Source organism: Pituophis catenifer, unplaced genomic scaffold (assembly GCF_029215685.1).
Source record: "Pituophis catenifer annectens isolate HBS135680 unplaced genomic scaffold, rPitCat1.0.hap2 SCAF_8, whole genome shotgun sequence".
In the NCBI taxonomy this organism is placed as follows: Eukaryota; Metazoa; Chordata; class Lepidosauria; order Squamata; family Colubridae; genus Pituophis; species Pituophis catenifer.
In genome coordinates, this window is record NW_027256888.1 from 81,718,156 (window position 1) to 81,737,640 (window position 19,485).

General features: G+C 42.9%; 1 protein-coding gene across 1 annotated transcript in view; it reads right to left on the reverse strand.

Annotated features, from left to right (window-relative positions):
- Window positions 1–19,485, reverse strand: part of ADAM33 (ADAM metallopeptidase domain 33) — a 75,675-nt gene that overhangs the window by 48,671 nt on the left and 7,519 nt on the right. Inside the window, 1 exon segment of the mRNA XM_070949178.1 lies at window positions 14,441–14,526. Within this exon segment, the coding sequence (XP_070805279.1) occupies window positions 14,441–14,526 (86 nt within the window).

The following is a 19,485-nucleotide window of genomic DNA, read 5'->3' on the forward strand; positions in this document are numbered from 1 at the left end:
AGTGGGGAGGGAATGAGGATTTTGCAGTATCCTTCCCTTGGAGTGTGGTGGGAATGGGGATTTTGCAATATCCTTCCCTTGGAGTGGGGTGGGAATGAGAATTTTGCAGTATTCTTCTCTTGGAGTGGGGAGGGAATAGGGATTTTGCAGTATCCTTCCCCTGGAATGAGGTGGGAATGGAGATTTTGTAGTACCCTTCTCCCAGGAGTCGGGAGGGAATGGGGATTTTGCAGTATCCTTCCCTTGGAGTGTGGTGGGAATGGGGATTTTGCAATATCCTTCCCTTGGAGTGGGGTGGGAATGAGAATTTTGCAGTATTCTTCTCTTGGAGTGGGGAGGGAATAGGGATTTTGCAGTATCCTTCCCCTGGAATGAGGTGGGAATGGAGATTTTGTAGTACCCTTCTCCCAGGAGTCGGGAGGGAATGGGGATTTTGCAGTATCCTTCCCCTGTCACGCCCACCAAGCCACACCCACCAAGCCACACCCACAGAAGTGGTAATTTTAAAAAATTGGATTTCACCACTGAAAGAACCAGAAGGCAAGACAAGAAGCAATGGGTGGAAATTAATCAAGGAGAGAAGCAAACAAAAATAAATACAGAACGCATCATTCTGTATTTATTTATTCGTTTTATTATATGTATGGTAGTGTATACTGGAGGTGGTGACTCTTTTGAGAGCTGTAGGCAACGAAATTTCATTTTAAATGCCTGCCGGTTAGGGTACATTCAAAGCAAAGTTATTATTCTATTCTATTCTAACCCGGAATTAAGGAGAAACTTCCTGACAGTGAGTACAATTATCCAGTGGAACAGCTTGCCACCAGAAGTTGTGAGTGCTCCATCACTGGAGGTTTTTAAGAAGAGATTGGACATCTATTTGTCTGAAATAGTAGAGGAATTCCTGCCTGAGCAGTGGGGTGGACTAGAAGACCTCCAAGGTCCCTTCCAGCTCTATTATGATTGATTGATTGATTGATTGATTGATTGAAACTGATCGGTGTTTATGGATGCTAGTTCATGATGTTCCCTGATGCAGAGACCATCCCTGAAGAACAACTAGCGGTCAGAAGACGTGATGGAAACTCTTAAACTGCACAAGACACGGACAGATTTCACCATGGTTTCAACTGAGAAGCTGTGAGCATCCTTAAACAAAAGCCCGGTCCAGAAATGCGAGAGAATTCCTAGAAGCCTGGAGCGCAGACAAATTGGCTATCGACAGGCACATAGAGAGAAGCGACATTTACAAACCCTTCAAGAGAGACAATCAAAACAGCTCAAAAGGATACCAAAAAAAAGCCAAAGCATTTCCTGGCCAGCAATCAACACCCAGCTAAGCAGAGATTAACACCAAAAATTAACTCCCTAGAGCAACAATTTGTACTACCAAGAACCTTGGTAGTACAGTGGTCTAAAGCACCCTGTTATTAAGACCAGCTGCCTGCAATTACTCCAGGTTCGAATCTCGCCAGGCTCAAGGTTGACTCAGCCTTCCATCCTTTCTAAAGTGGGTAAATTGAGGATTGTGGGGGCAATAAGATGACTTTGAATAAATATACAAAAGAATGAAGGCTATTGCTTAGCGCATTGTAAGCCGCCCTGAGTCTCCGGAGAAGGGCGGCATATAAATCAAATTTAAAAAAAAAAAACAATTAAGAAGTAAAGGATACCCCCAATCAAAGAACTGCCAACTGAGATAAACAATCAAACATAAACAGCCTAATGGGACACTGATACAGCAGCCACTTGCATATAAATAGAGAGAGACCCTCCCCCCTTCTAGCACTGATGATGTTACCTAGTTGGGTAATAAAAGGTCTTCAATAAAGGAATCAAGTTCAGAGAGCACCAGGGACCACACAGTCCTCCTTCCCCTCCTCCTCTCCAAAAATCCCACTCCTTTCTAACACTGGTGATGTTACCTTGTTGGGTCATGGAATGTCCGCAGGAAAACTACCAAGCTCAGGGAGCATCAAGGACCACACAGTCCTCCTCCTCCTCCTCCTTTTTCCCTGTCCTCCTCCTGCTCCTCATCTCCACAAACCCCACTTGGTTGTGCTTTGTCGGTGACGCTTTTGATGTTGGGTGTCCATTTTAGGTCGTGAGATACGGTAGAACCTAGAAATTTGAAGGCCTCTACTGTCGACGCTGTGTTGTCTAGTATTGTGAGAGGTGGAAGTACGGGAGGGTTTCTCCTAAAGTCCACCACCACTTCTACCACCGTTTTGAGTGTGCTCAGTTCCAGATTGTTCCGGTCGCACCACGAGGCTAGTTGTTCAACCTCCCGTCTTTACGCGGATTCACCGTTGTCTCGAACGAGACCGATCACTGTTGTGTCCTCTGCGAACTTCAGGAGTTTAACCGACGGATCGTTGGAGATGCAGTCATTGGTATACAGAGAGAAGAGAAGTGGGGAGAGCACAGAGCTTTGGGGGGCCCCTGTGCTAATTGTACAGGTATCTGATACGATTCTGCTTAGCTTCACCTGCTGCTCCCTGTCTGAACGCTTACAACTGTGTTCGGGTACCTGTCGCTGGTTTAGCTTAGTTAGAAGAGTGTCTGGAATGATTTATTTATTTATTTATTTATTTATTTATTTATTTTTCGTATTTCTATGCCGCCCATTCTCCGAGGACTCTGGGCGGCTTACAACAATCGACAGTATACTAAATAGCATATTGCCCCCTAACAATCTGGGTCCTCATTTTACCCACCTCGGAAGGATGGAAGGCTGAGTCAACCTTGAGCCGGTGAGATTTGATCCGCTGATCTGCTGAACTAGCTGTCAGCTGAAGTAGCTGCACTACTGCACATCAAACCACTGCGCCACCTCGGCTCTGTGATGATGGTGTTGAATGCTGAACTAAAGTCTACAAAGAGGACCCTTGCGTAGGTCTTTGGAGATTCAAGATGTTGTAGGATGCAGTCAGTGGTGGGTTTTAAATTTTTTTTACTACCGGTTCTGTGGGCGTGGCTTGGTGGGCGTGGCATGTCTTGGTGGGCGTGGCAGGGGAAGGATACTGCAAAATCTCCATTCTGTCCCCAATCCTGCAAAATCCCCATTTCCTCCTGATCAGCTGGGACTCGGGAGGCAGAGAATAGATGGGGGCGGGGCCAGTCAGAATTTTTACTACCGGTTCTCCGAACTACTCAAAATTTCCGCTACCGGTTCTCCAGAACTGGTCAGAACCTGCTGAAACCCGCCTCTGGATGTAGTGCAGAGCAGGGGTGGATTCTAAATTTTTTTACTACCGGTTCTGTGGGCGTGGCTTATTTTGTGGGCATGGCTCGGTGGGGAGGTAATGTGACTGGGTGGGTGTGGCCAACTTTTTTTTTTTTTTTTACTTTTAAAAGCATTTTTTCTACAACCTTAAGAGGTTGCAGAAAAAAATGCTTTTAGAAGTCTCTGACGAAGAATGCCTTTAAAAGCTTCTGGCGATCCCAGCTGAGTTGCCTGGTCGTCAGAGGCTTCTAAAAGCATTTTTTTCTGCAACGGCCGAAGAAGTTGCAGGAAAAAATATTTTTAAAAGCCTCCGACGATCCCAGCTGAGTTGCCTGATCGTCAGAGGCTTCTAAAAGCATTTTTTTTCTGCAACCTCTTTGGCCGAAGAAGTTGCAGAAAAAAATACTTTTAAAAGCCTCCGACAATCCCAGCTGAGTTGCCTGATCGTCAGAGGCTTCTAAAAGCATTTTTTTTCTGCAACCTCTTTGGCCGAAGAAGTTGCAGAAAAAAATACTTTTAAAAGCTTCCGACGATCCCAGCTGAGTTGCCTGATCGTCAGAGGCTTCTAAAAGCATTTTTTTCTGCAACGGCCGAAGAAGTTGCAGAAAAAAATATTTTTAAAAGCCTCTGACGATCCCAGCTGAATTGCCTGATCGTCAGAGGTTTGGTTTTTTTTACTTTTAAAGTAAAAAAAATGCTTTTTTGGCCAAAGAGGTTGTAGAAAAAATGCTTTTAAAAGCCTCTGACGATCCCAGCTGAGCCACGCGATCATCAGAGGCTTTTTTTTTTTTTAACTTTTAAAAGCATTTTTTCGGCCGAAGAGGTTGTAGAAAAAATGCTTTTAAAAGTAAAAAAAAAAAGCCTCTGATGAAGTGGGCGGGGTATGCGAGCGGTGACCAGGCTGGGGACCAGTTCGGGGGCGGTGGCCAGCCAATGTTATTACCAGTTCTCCGAACTACTACAAATTTTTACTACCGGTGCTTGCAAACCGGTGCGAACCGGGATCACTGGTGCAGAGCCATATTAACAGGCACAACGATGTCACGTCGCATGTCCCGAGGTTCCTTCCACGCAGTGCTCGTCCACAACCCTACCTAAATTGCAAACCTGCCTTTGCGTGTGACACGCCTTAAACCACTAATGAAGGCAAATGCAGGAGCCACTCAACAAATCCTCCCACAAAGGTCATGCAAACCCAGCTGTTATAGCAACTTGGAGTTTTTTTTTGTGTGTGTGTATGTTCCCTCGGTTTCCCAAAGAAATTTTCCCAATTTTTCCCCGGGACGAGGGTTCCCTTCGGGCAACAACGCAGAGAACTTTCTGCCCGACAATGAAGAAGACAAAGGTTCTGGATAAATGCACAGCAACCACATTTATAATCCGGGGTGGGGTGGGGGGGGACGCGGGGGACGCCCCCTTCGCTCTGCTTTCCCAGGCGCTGCTTTTGGCCAGCCTTCCCGAGGTGTCAACTGAACAAAGCGAAAAATGTGGTGTGACATTTTGTGGCATCTGCCCCCACATTTCAGGATAAAATGGGTTGTTGCATCCAACGCTGGAGCTTTTTAAGAAGAGGTTGGATAACTATTTTTGTCTGAAGTGGTGTAGGATTTCCTGCCTGGGCAGGGGGTTGGACTAGAAGACCTCCAAGGTCCCTTCCGACTCTGTTATTCTATTCCATTCCATTCCATTCCATTCCATTCCATTCCATTCCATTCCATTCCATATTTTCTATTCTATTCTATTCTATTTCTATTTCATTCTATTTTCTATTCCATTCCATTCTATATTCTATATTCTATATTCTATATTCTATATTCTATATTCTATATTCTATATTCTATTTCTATTCTATTCTATTATTTCTATTTCATTCTATTTTCTATTCCATTCCATTCTATATTCTATATTCTATATTCTATTTCTATTATTTCTATTTCTATTCTATTCTATTCTATTCTATTCTATTCTATTCTATTCTATTCTATTTCTATTTCATTCTATTTTCTATTCCATTCCATTCTATATTCTATATTCTATATTCTATATTCTATATTCTATATTCTATATTCTATTTCTATTCTATTCTATTATTTCTATTTCATTCTATTTTCTATTCCATTCCATTCTATATTCTATATTCTATATTCTATTTCTATTATTTCTATTTCTATTCTATTCTATTCTATTCTATTCTATTCTATTCTATTCTATTCTATTCTATTCTATTCTATTTTCTATTCCATTCCATTCTATATTCTATATTCTATTTCTATTATTTCTATTTCTATTCCTATTCCTATTCTATTCTATTTCTATTTCATTCTATTTTCTATTCCATTCCATTCTATATTCTATATTCTATTTCTATTATTTCTATTCTATTCCTATTCCTATTCCTATTCTATTCTATTTCTATTTCATTCTATTTTCTATTCCATTCCATTCTATATTCTATATTCTATTTCTATTATTTCTATTCTATTGTATTCTATTATTTCTATTTCATTCTATTTTCTATTCCATTCCATTCTATATTCTATATTCTATATTCTATTTCTATTATTTCTATTTCTATTCTATTCTATTCTATTCTATTCTATTCTATTCTATTTCTATTTCATTCTATTTTCTATTCCATTCCATTCTATATTCTATATTCTATTTCTATTATTTCTATTTCTATTCCTATTCCTATTCCTATTCTATTCTATTTCTATTTCATTCTATTTTCTATTCCATTCCATTCTATATTCTATATTCTATTCTATTCTATTCTATTCTATTCTATTCTATTTCTATTTCTATTTCTATTTCTATTTCATTCTATTTTCTATTCCATTCCATTCTATATTCTATATTCTATTTCTATTATTTCTATTATTTCTATTTCTATTTCTATTTCTATTTCTATTCCTATTCCTATTCTATTCTATTCTATTCTATTCTATTCTATTCTATTTCTATTTCATTCTATTTTCTATTCCATTCCATTCTATATTCTATTTCTATTATTTCTATTTCTATTCTATTCTATTCTATTCTATTCTATTCTATTCTATTCTATTCTATTCTATTCTATCCAATCCATACAAACAGACGGACAACTGTACAGAGAGCCCTCGGTTTACTCCGTTGCTCCGTTGCTAAGCGAGACAGTTTCTCAAGTGAGTTTTGCCCCATTTTACGACCTTTTCTTGCCACCGTTGTTAAGTGAATCACTGCAGTTGGTCCGTTAGGAACGCGGTTGTTAAAAGCGAACCTGGCTTCCCCGTGGACTTCCTCAACCATTAAGACCAAAATTTACATTGCTGAGAAAATCTCTTACGTCCATTTTGCCCCGTTTTACGACTTTCCTTGCCACGGTTGTTAAGTGAATCACAGCAATTGTTAAATTAGTAACATTGGTCGTTAAGCAAATCTGGCTCCCCCGTTGACTTTGCTTGTCGGGAAGGTCGCAAAAGGGGATCGCGTGACACCCTCCGGGACGCTGCGACCGTCATAACTATGAATCGGTTGCCAAGGGTCTGAATTTTGATCACGTGACCGGGGGGGGATGCTGCAACGGCCGTTAAGTGCGAAAAACCGTCGCAACTCGCTTTTTTTCACTGCCGTTGTCACTTCGAACGGTCACTAAACGGACCGTTGTAACTCGAGAACTACCTGTAGTTGAGCTTGGAAATATGCTCTTAAATCGTAGCGATCATTAAGCAAGTCACCATATAACCGGGCCTGATTTTACCAGCTTTTCTGCAGCCGTCATTAAGCGAACATTGAAGTTATTCAGTGAATATTACAGCCGTTAAGCGAAGCTGCTTGCACCAATGGGCGTTTTTTTTTTCTGTTTTTTAATAGAAACTGGAAATAAATGCTGGAATCAGGCAAAAAACCACCAAAAATCAGAGTGAGGTGGCAGCGTCCCAAAAGTCACAGATTTTATGAAAAAAATGGAGTTTTTGTGAGTCAAACGATGGGAAGGATTCTGGGTGACTAAGAAATCGTATTAAAAGGTTTATCAGAGGCCTGGAGCAGCTAAATTCACACCGGCTTTCTCGGCCTCCACTGAGGAAGGAAATTTGCCAGCCATTTTCCCGCCTTCCGCAAAAATCTTCCTGTGAGGGAGTTTGAAAACAAAAAATAAAATGAAACAATAAAAGTAAGAAAAAATAATAAATAAGGTAATAAAATAGAAATAAATAAATAAAAGAAAGAATAAAATAATAAAAGTAAAAAAAATAAGACAAAAAAACAAAAAAACCATAATAAATTAAAACATCACATCACATCACATAATATAAAACAAAGTAAAACAAAATAGGACAGTATAAGTAAAAAATAATAAACAAGATAAAATATAAACAAACAAATAAGGCAATAAAATGGGGTGGGGGGAAGAATAAAAGTAAAAAAATTAAAAAGCCAATAAAACAAAAATAAAATAAAATAAAACATAATCAAATAAAACATCACATCACATAAAACAAAGTAAAATAAAACAAAACAATAGAAGATAATATGATCCGTTTGGGGGTACACTGTCATAATTTTAAACTGTTTTAACAGGGTTGCTGATTTTAATTTTTGTTTCATTGTGATTTGTATTGGAATTTGTCATTTTGTAAGCCACCTTGAGTCCCCAGGGAGAAAGGCGGCATATAAATCGCAATAATAAATAAATAAATAAATAAATAAATAAATAAATAAATAAATAAATAAATAATTGAATTAAATTAAAATAAATACAACCAAATGAAAACTAAACTAAAATGTACATATAAAAAGAGAATAACATAAATAAATTAGATAATAAAAATTAATTATTTATTTTATTTTATTTTATTTATTTTATTTTATTTTATTTATATACCGCCCTTCTTCAACAGGACTCAGGGCGGTGAACAGCCATGGTAAAACATAACATATAAAATTTAAAAGCAATTTAAAAAACATTAAATAATTTTGGCTATCCATTTAAAACAACCCGGGTTGTTTTAAATGGATAGCTGATAAATGATAAATTGATAAACTAAACTAAAACTAAACTAAAACTAAACTAAAACTAAACTAGAATAAAAAAATAATAATAAAAAGAAAAAAACAAAATAAAACGAAATGAAATGAAATCCGACAGCAAAATTTTGACTGGCTGGCGTGTTGCTGCCTGAAGCTGCGGTCCAAGATTTGAAAATAATCACCAATTTTTTTTTAAAAGGTTAGTGCAATTCAAATAAAGTTTGGAGGAGGAGGGGGAGAGGGGGGCAGATGTCAAACCGCAGCTGGAAAGTTGCACCCACACCACTTTAGCGCAATTATTTGTTTTCGCTTTGATTTTGTCTTTCTTGGGTAACTGCTGACTTCCTCCTGGCTGCTGTGAGATTTGTAGCTCCCAAGAATCCCTGCCGGATTCCAAGAAACGACTCCGGGCCCTGCGAGGGAGGCAGGCGTGGGGCAGAGCCCCCAGAGAGCCCACCCACCCACTGCCTTAAAAGGAGAAAAGGGTCGTTTTCTCTTGACCCCCAGAATCGTTGGCTTCTACCAGCCAAGGGTCTTTAGAGGAGATACGTCTACAAAATATTTTCCCCCTTCCCACCCACTCAACCTCCATGGCCCACCCGATAGATCAGGGGTTTTTAAACTTGGCAAATTTAAGATGGGTGGACTTCAATTCCCAGAATTCCCCAGCGAGCATACGGAGCTGAAATCCACACATACTGGCTGGGGAATTCTGGGAATTGAAGTCAATATATACTGGCTGGGGAATTCTGGGAACTGAAGTCGTCACATACTGGCTGGGGAATTCTGGGAATTGAAGTCAATATATACTGGCTGGGGAATTCTGGGAGTTGAAGTTAATACATAATGGCTGGGGAATTCTGCGAACTGAAGTCAATATATACTGGCTGGGGAATTCTGGGAATTGAAGTCAATATATACTGGCTGGGGAATTCTGGGAACTGAAGTCGTCACATACTGGCTGGGGAATTCTGGGAATTGAAGTCAATATATACTGGCTGGGGAATTCTGGGAGTTGAAGTTAATACATAATGGCTGGGGAATTCTGCGAACTGAAGTCAATATATACTGGCTGGGGAATTCTGGGAGTTGAAGTTAATACATAATGGCTGGGGAATTCTGCGAACTGAAGTCAATATATACTGGCTGGGGAATTCTGGGAATTGAAGTCAATATATACTGGCTGGGGAATTCTGGGAATTGAAGTCAATATATACTGGCTGGGGAATTCTGGGAGTTGAAGTTAATACATAATGGCTGGGGAATTCTGCGAACTGAAGTCAATATATACTGGCTGGGGAATTCTGGGAATTGAAGTTAATACATAATGGCTGGGGAATTCTGCGAACTGAAGTCAATATATACTGGCTGGGGAATTCTGGGAGTTGAAGTTAATACATAATGGCTGGGGAATTCTGGGAGTTGAAATCCACACATACTGGGTGGAGAATTCTGGGAATTGAAGTCAATACATACTGACTGGGGAATTCTGGGAGTTGAAATGCATACATACTAACTGGGGAATTCTGGGAATTGAAGTCATCTCATACTGGCTGGGGAATTCTACAAACTAAAGTCCAAATATATTGGCTGGGAAGTTTTGGGAATTCACATATCTTAAAGGTGAACTTGAATTCCACACCTCTTCAATTTGTTTTCAAATTGAAAACAACCCTACTATTAGATGGTCATCATGGCTCCAAGATCAGAAGCAACAGCTGCATCGCAACTCACTTTTGCAAACACGATGGAGCCACGTGCAATGCTGTGGCACATGGGTTTTATTGATACACTCATATTTCTCTTTGGGGGGGGTGCTCTCTGAGTTTGGTGGGTTTTCTTGCAGACGTTTCATGACCCAACTAGGGAACGCCATCAGTGCTTAGTGGGGTTTTGCTCTCGATGTATATTCGAGTGGCTTGCTCTAATGCAGGGGTCTCCAACCTTGGCAACTTGAAGACTGGGTGGACTTCAACTCCCAGAGTTCCTCAGCCAGCAAAGCTGGCTGAGGAACTCTGGGAGTTGAAGTCCACCCAGTCTTCAAGTTGCCAAGGTTGGAGACCCCTGCTCTAATGTGTTATATCCATATACTGTGCAAAAGAGACAATCAAAGAGCCAAAAAGAGAACTAAAAAGACCAGAAGGCACCTCCTCACCAGCAATCAGCACCCAGATAAGCGTAGATTAACTCCAAGATTAACATCAGGCTAACAATCAAGAAGTAAGCCATACCCCCAATCAAGGAACTGGCAGACAAATTTAATATTAAACATGGACGTGCTCAGCTGCAGATGAGTAGCAGCTGGAGGCCACGATTCGTCCTTGTGACTCATGGCCATCTAATGCCCCTGGTCTTCAGGGAAAGTTTTCATTCGCTTGGAGGGTTGGTGCATCCGCGTTGGCACCCCCCATCCTGCAAGGAAAGGCTCCGGATTGCTGACCGCCTGCCTCACCCTCCTCACCCCCAGGGACCAGGCTCCAGCCTCCCCCTCTCCAATTTGCAGCCGCAGAACAGGCCGAGGGTGGTGCAGGCAGGCTGAGCCCCAGCCCGAAGGAAGAATGCCCGGCATGGGGTGGACGTGCCAAGCACAAAATAAACCCACGTTCCTTGCCACCCCCTCTCGGCACCCTAACTATAGAAGCCGAAGCAACAAACAGCCGGCTGGAGGAACCTGGGCTGCGTCTCTCTGTTGTGAATGGAATATACACACAACTGGCAGGAGAGCAAAACTATGCGGCATTTCGGGGTGTGTCACAGAAAGGGAGGGGGAAGAGAGAGAGAGAGAGAAAGAGAAAGAAAGAGAGAGAAAGAGAGAGAGAGAGAAAGAAAAAGAGAGAGAGAGGGAGAGAGAGGGAGAGAGGAGGAAGAAAAAGAGAAAGAGAAAGAAAGAAGGGAGAAAGAGAGAGGGAAAGAGGGAAAGAGACAGATACAGAGAGAGAAAGAGAAAGAGAGGAGGAAGAAAAAGAGAGAGGGAAAGAGAAGGAAAGAGAAATAGAAAAAAGAGAGGGAGACAGAAAGGGATGGGGAAGAGAAAGAGGGAGAAAGAGAGAGAAAGGGAAAGAGAAAACACAGAGAAAAGAGAGAGGGGGGAAGGAAGGAGGGAAAGAAAGAAAGAGAGAGAGAGAGAGAGAAAGAAAGAAAGAGAAAGAGAGAGAGAAAGAAAGAAAAAGAGAGAGGGAGAGAGGAGAAAGAAAAAGGAAAGAAAAAGAAAGAAGGGAGAAAGATAGAGGGAAAGAGACAGATACAGAGAGAAAGAGAGGAGGAAGAAAAAGAGAGGGAAAGAGAGGGAAAGAGAAATAGAGAGAGAGAGAAAGAAGGGAGAGAGAAAGAAAGGGAAAAGGGAAACAAAAAAGAGGAGAGGGAGAGAGAGAGAGAAATGGGGAAGAGAAAGAGGGAGAGAGAAAGAGAGAGAGGGAAAGAGAAAAAACAGAAAAAAGAAAGAGGGGGGAAGGAAGGAAGGAGGAAGGAAGGAAGGAAAGAAAGAAAGAGAGAGAGAGAGAGAGAAAAGGCAGGAAGGCAAGAAGGAAGGAAGGGAAATGGAGGAGGAGGAAGGAAAAGAGAAGAGTGATGAGGGAAGGAAGAAAATGGAAAGGGAGGAAAGGAGTGAGGGAGTGAGTGAGAAAGGAAGGAGGCAGGGGGGAAGCAAATAGCAGGGAGAATAGAGGAAGGAAGGGAAGAAAGAAAGAGGGAGAGGGGAAGGAAGAAAGGAAGGAAGAAAAGGAAGGAAGAAAAGGAAGGAAGAAAAGGAAGGAAGGAAGGAAGGAAGGAAGGAAGGAAGGAAGGAAGGAAGGAAGGAAGGAAGGAAAAGAGAGAGCATTTCATTTCAGAGATTAAAATTGGTCCAAGGCCTTAGAAAGAAAATTTTGTGTCCAACACTTCAAATGGGGAACCAGGAAGATTTGCCAAAAAAGGATTTTGACCACAATTTCTTCGCCCCCCCCCAAGATCTCACCTCCCCCCTTTGAGAGGCTTCTAATACGTCTTTCAGCTCCTCCTCCTCTTCATTCCATCCTGCACAGTCCTAAAAGACCCTCCCCAACGCCCCAGCCATGAGTTTGCAGGCCACAAACTCACTTAACAACTGTCTTGCTTAGCAACGGAAACGTTGGGCTGCCCTGGGGTCGTAAGTCAAGGACCCACCTGCACAGGAAGAGAAGCCGGGGTCCCTGGGACATTAGCAGGAGGAATACAGTAGCAACTTCCCCCCCCCCGCAAAAAATATAAATTTTCATCGAAGTGCCTGGGGACGATGGGCTTTGAATGCCACGCGCACTGCCACTCTCCTGCAGCTGGGAAACAGCTGTTTGCAGAGGGAGCTCTGATGACTTAAGCCAGAGTCTGGGCGAACAAAGGGGTCTCTATCAAGAGAAGACCCCCCTGGCCGAACAGCTGAAATCACAGCCCCCAACCCAACCCTCATCCTTTTCTCTGCTCGGGTGAAAAGCGCTCTGAAAACTGAAAACATTTTCTATGTTTCTACAGGTAGTCCTCGACTTACGACCACCATTGAGCCTCAAACATATGTTCGTTGTTAAGCGAGACATTGCTTAAGTGAACATACGACCTTCCTTGTCACCGTTAAGGGAATCCCAGTGCGGTTGGCGGGTTGGCCGTTAAGTGTATCTGACTTCCCCCTTTACTTCGAGGGTCGCAAAAGGAGATCGGACACTGCAACCGTCATAAATATGAGTCAGGGGCCAAGCGTCTGAATTTGAATCATGTGAACCTGGGGATGCAACAAGGGTTGTAAGTGTGGAAAACGGTCATAAGTGTGAAAAAATAGTTATGTGAAAAATGGCCATAAGTGTGTAAAAATAGTCGTAAGTGTGAAAAAATGGTCATAAGTGTGAAAAAATAATTATGTGAAAAATGGCCATAAGCGTGTAAAAATGGTTGTAAGTGTGAAAAATGGTCATAAGTGTGAAAAATAGTTATGTGAAAAAATGGCCATAAGTGTGTAAAAATAGTCGTAAGTGTGAAAAAATGGTCATAAGTGTGAAAAATAGTTATGTGAAAAATGGCCATAAGTGTGTAAAAATGGTCGTAAGTGTGAAAAATGGTCGTAAGTGTGAAAAAATGGTCATAAGTGTGAAAAAATAGTTATGTGAAAAATGGTCATAGGTGTGAAAAAATGGTCATAGGTGTGAAAAATGGTCATAAGTGTGAAAAACGATTGTAAGTGTGAAAAAATGGTGAAAAAGTTCCTTTTTTCAGTGCTGCTGTAACTTCGGTCGGTCATTCAATGAACTGTTGTAAGCCAAGGACTGCCTCTATTTCTTTTCTTTTCCTTTTTTGGGGCAGAACGACCCTCTAAAAGGATGCAAGTGACCAGCTGTCTGCAAGGAGTCTCAATCCTTCCATTCCCCACCATCCGGTCAGAGCTGAAGAAGCTTCTTGGATGAGAAGCGAAATGTCTTCAAAAGAAAAAAAAAAAAGGAAGTCCAGGTGCCTCCTGAAAAAAGCACCTTTGGGACGACGGTGACCTGGATGACGGAGAATCTCTACAGACACCCAAAAAAAAAGAGCCTTGCTGGCGCAGCAGACTAAAGCACTGCTAAGTAACACCAGCTGCCTGCAATTACTGCAAGTTCGAATCTCACCAGGCTCAAGGTTGACTCAGCCTGCCATCCTTTCGAGGGAGGTAAAATGAGGACCCGGTTTGTGGGGGCAATAAGCTGACTTTGTATAAAAAAAGAACACCGCTTGGGAGGGGGGGCGAAAGCCCTACTAAGCAGGTATATACAAAAGTATGAAGGCTATTGCTTAACGCACTGTAAGCCACCCTGAGTCTCCGGAGAAGGGCGGCATATAAATCGAACCAATCAATCAATCAATCAATCAATCAATCAATAAAAACAAGAAAAAAAAAGAGCCTTGGTAGTACAGGGGTTTAAGGCACCCTGTTATTAAGCTTATTAAGACCAGCTGCCTGCAATTACTGCAGGGTTCGAATCTCGCCAAAGCTCAAGGTTGACTCAGCCTTCCATCCTTTCTAAGGTAGGCAAAATGAGGACCCAGTTTGTGGGAGCAATAAGCTGACTTTGTATAAATATACAAAAGGATGAAGGCTCTTGCTTAACGCACTGTAAGCCCCCTGAGTCTCCGGAGAAGGACGGCATATAAATCAAATTAAAAAAATAAATAAAAATTAAAAAAAACCAAAAAAAAACCGCTCGAGCACAAATGATCCAAGCCAATCTTTACCTTTTCTGCCCCTTCAACCGATCGTCGGCTCCGTCCTCCGTCGGAAATCCAGCGGGGAGTGACAGATTCTCCTTGGGGTGGCCATTCTAAAAAATTAACCAAAATAATAATAATAATGATGATTACAAAATGGAGGAACGGGAAACCAATCTGCAAACCACCCCCACCCCCCCAAAAAAAAGAAAGAAAGAAAAGAGGAAGAAGAGGAACAACCCTAAAATAAAATTTTGATTTATTTTTTTTTTTAAAAAAAGGTCAATCAGAGTAGAGGTGGAAGGGACCTTGGAGATCTTCTAGCCCAACCCAATTAAAGATGAGCATTTTCCCAGAGATGGCAAAGTCGATGGCCAGAGATCTGATCCGCATGGCTGTTCCTGGACGGTGGAGAACCTCCATGGTTCCATTCAGATGAAGGAGGACCTGCAGCCTTTGAGAAGCGGTGAATGGGGATGATGGGATGACCACGTCATGGCTGCGTTCCCACAGCCCCCTCAGCTCCAGACCAGGGGGGCTGCGTTAATGGGATCAAACCTGGGTCACCATGTCGTATGAACGCAGCTCTGATTGGCAGCAGGTATCGGGGAAGTTCTGGGAGGACTTGATAGGTCAAACGCAGCTACAGACGGATTGTGATGAAACCTGGGTCAAGCATGTTGTGGGAACTCGGCTCTAACATGGAGTGAGTTTTCGGGATGTACTGTCCTGGGTGGTCCTGACAGGTAAAGCTCAGCTAAATAATAGAGTAGAGTAGAGTAGAGTAGAGTAGAGTAGAGTAGAGTAGAGTAGAGTAGAGTAGAGTAGAGTAGAATAGAGTAATAGAGTACAGTAGAGTAGAGCAGAATAATACAGTAGATTAAATAGAGTACAATAGATTAGAGTAATAGAGTACAATAGAGGAGAGGAGAGTAGATGAATAGAGTAGAGTAGAGTAGAAGAGTAGAGTAGAGTAGAGTAGAAGAATAGAATAGGATTCAGAATAGAATAGAATAGAATAGAATAGAATAGAATAGAATAGAATAGAATAGAATAGAATAGAATAGAATATATGGAAGGAATGGAATGGAATGGAATGGAATGGAATAGAATAGAATAGAATAGAATAGAATAGAATAGAATAGAATAGAATAGAATAGAATAGAATAGAATAGAATAGAATATATGGAAGGAATGGAATGGAATGGAATGGAATAGAATAGAATAGAATAGAATAGAATAGAATAGAATAGAATAGAATAGAATAGAATATATGGAAGGAATGGAATAGAATAGAATAGAATAGAATAGAATAGAATAGAATAGAATAGAATAGAATAGAATAGAATAGAATATATGGAAGGAATGGAATGGAATGGAATAGAATAGAATAGAATAGAATAGAATAGAATAGAATGGAATGGAATGGAATAGAATAGAATAGAATAGAATAGAATAGAATAGAATAGAATAGAATAGAATAGAATAGAATAGAATAGAATAGGAATTCTTTATTGGCCAAGTGTGATTGGACACACAAGGAATTTGTCTTGGTGCAAACGCTCTCAGTGTACATAAAAAGACAAGATATGTTCATCAAGAATCATAAGATAATCAAAAGATAAGAATCATAAGATACACCACTTAGTAATAGTCGTAGGTTACTAATAAGCAATCAAACCATAAAGACCAAATTCATTGTGTTGTGGGATCAAACCTGGGTCACCATGTCGTGTGAACCCAACTCTGATTGGTGGTAGGTTTCGGGGAAGTTCTGGGCGGACTTGATAGGTCAAACTCAGCTACAGACGGATTGTGTTGTGAGATAAAATTTAGGTCAGCCTGTTGTGTGAATCCAGCTCTAACTTGGAGTGACTTTTGGGGATATCCTGGGTAGTCTTCATTGTTGACGTTCAGTTACAGATCAGACTGAATGTGTTGTGGGCTCAAACCTGGGTCAGCCTGTGGTGGGAACCCAACTTGAACTGGGAGTGGGTTTTAGGGAATGATCTGGATGGCCTTGACAGGTTCAGCAGATGTTGATTCTCAGAGGTTGCAGAAGAGGAGAACGTTCTTCTCCATCTTCCTGTTTGGTTGGGCTGGGACACCCCAAGCTCACCACCTTCCTGCTGTTGTGGACAACACAGGTGTGGGTGTGGGTGGTTGCAGCAGGTGGCAATCTCCGATCTCAGAAGATCGAACCAGGATGGGCGGCTTTCAGCTCAAGAGAGGAAACCAGCAGGAAATCGAAGTGACGACAACCACCTCTTCGATGAAGGAAAACCACTTCCATCTTCTGAAGAACTTCTCCTCCGCTTCTTGAGAATCGGTCTTTCTGGGCTCATGTGATTGTGGAGAGAGAGAGTTGGTGGAGGAGGCTTTGCCTTGGACATCTTTCTATCTTCGAGGTCTCTCTCAGGCATGGAAGCCAACTGGGTGACTTTGGGCCAATCACCAGGAGACGGTGAGTTCTAGTATCTCCTCAGGCATGAAAGCCAACTGGGTGACTTTGGGCCAATCCCCAGGAGACGGTGAGTTCTAGTATCTCCTTAGGCATGAAAGCCAACTGGGTGACTTTGGGCCAATCACCAGGAGACAGTGAGTTCTAGTATCTCCTCAGGCATGAAAGCCAACTGGGTGACTTTGGGCCAATCACCAGGAGACAGTGAGTTCTAGTATCTCCTCAGGCATGAAAGCCAACTGGGTGACTTTGGGCCAATCACCAGGAGACAGTGAGTTCTAGTATCTCCTCAGGCATGAAAGCCAACTGGGTGACTTTGGGCCAATCACCAGGAGACAGTGAGTTCTAGTATCTCCTCAGGCATGAAAGCCAACTGGGTGACTTTGGGCCAATCACCAGGAGACGGGGAGTTCTAGTGCAACCTCAGGCATGAAAGCCAACTGGGTGACTTTGGGCCAATCACCAGGAGACGGTGAGTTCTAGTATCTCCTCAGGCATGAAAGCCAACTGGGTGACTTTGGGCCAATCACCAGGAGACGGGGAGTTCTAGTGCAACCTCAGGCATGAAAGCCAACTGGGTGACTTTGGGCCAATCACCAGGAGACGGTGAGTTCTAGTATCTCCTCAGGCATGAAAGCCAACTGGGTAACTTTGGGCCAATCACCAGGAGACAGTGAGTTCTAGTATCTCCTCAGGCATGAAAGCCAACTGGGTGACTTTGGGCCAATCACCAGGAGACGGGGAGTTCTAGTATCTCCTTAGGAATGAAAGCCGGATGGGTGACTTTGGGCCAATCACCAGGAGACGGGGAGTTCTAGTATCTCCTTAGGAATGAAAGCCGGATGGGTGACTTTGGGCCAATCACCAGGAGACAGGGAGTTCTAGTATCTCCTCAGGCATGAAAGCCAACTGGGTAACTTTGGGCCAATCACCAGGAGACAGTGAGTTCTAGTATCTCCTCAGGCATGAAAGCCAACTGGGTGACTTTGGGCCAATCACCAGGAGACAGTGAGTTCTAGTATCTCCTCAGGCATGAAAGCCAACTGGGTGACTTTGGGCCAATCACCAGGAGACAGTGAGTTCTAGTATCTCCTCAGGCATGAAAGCCAACTGGGTGACTTTGGGCCAATCACCAGGAGACGGGGAGTTCTAGTATCTCCTTAGGAATGAAAGCCGGATGGGTGACTTTGGGCCAATCACCAGGAGACAGGGAGTTCTAGTATCTCCTCAGGCATGAAAGCCAACTGGGTGACTTTGGGCCAATCACCAGGAGACGGTGAGTTCTAGTGCAACCTCAGGCATGAAAGCCAACTGGGTGACTTTGGGCCAATCACCAGGAGACGGTGAGTTCTAGTATCTCCTCAGGCATGAAAGCCAACTGGGTGACTTTGGGCCAATCACCAGGAGACAGTGAGTTCTAGTATCTCCTTAGGAATGAAAGCCGGATGGGTGACTTTGGGCCAATCACCAGGAGACAGTGAGTTCTAGTATCTCCTCAGGCATGAAAGCCAACTGGGTGACTTTGGGCCAATCACCAGGAGACAGTGAGTTCTAGTATCTCCTCAGGCATGAAAGCCAACTGGGTGACTTTGGGCCAATCACCAGGAGACAGTGAGTTCTAGTATCTCCTCAGGCATGAAAGCCAACTGGGTGACTTTGGGCCAATCACCAGGAGACGGGGAGTTCTAGTATCTCCTTAGGAATGAAAGCCGGATGGGTGACTTTGGGCCAATCACCAGGAGACAGGGAGTTCTAGTATCTCCTCAGGCATGAAAGCCAACTGGGTGACTTTGGGCCAATCACCAGGAGACGGTGAGTTCTAGTGCAACCTCAGGCATGAAAGCCAACTGGGTGACTTTGGGCCAATCACCAGGAGACGGTGAGTTCTAGTATCTCCTCAGGCATGAAAGCCAACTGGGTGACTTTGGGCCAATCACCAGGAGACGGGGAGTTCTAGTGCAACCTCAGGCATGAAAGCCAACTGGGTGACTTTGGGCCAATCACCAGGAGACGGTGAGTTCTAGTATCTCCTCAGGCATGAAAGCCAACTGGGTGACTTTGGGCCAATCACCAGGAGACGGTGAGTTCCTCTGGTTTCATGGTAGGGTGAGAAGTCCAGGAGGCTGCAGGGAAGGGCTGGGAAAGGGACAGCTGGACCTTCTAGGAAGCTTCTGTCCACCTCGTCCCCAAAGCAGTGCAAGGACAGCCCCAGACAGTTCCCAAACGTCTCCAAGTTCCCTTCTCCTTCAAAAGGGAACTTCTAACCAACCATGGTCAGGCAAGGAGAAGCAGGAGGAGAAAAGCAGAAGTGAAATGGAGGGTCTCCTTCCTCTCTGCAGTGGGGGTGGGGGTGGGGTTGGTGCCCATTCTCCTTCTTCTTCTCCGTGGGGTTTTGGTAGGTAACCCACTCAAGCTTCCCAGCTCCATGGACAAAGCTTTTGGCCAGCCCTCCACCTGCTCTTCTGGTCTGTCTGGGAAGAAGACTCTTCCCAGAATTCCTGGCCAGCATGCGGTAGGGAATTCTGGGATTTCTCTTCCCAAATACACCCAGAGAGGAAGTTTTGGAAAATAAACATCAAACAATTGTAAGAGCTCTTGTTCATATCCATTT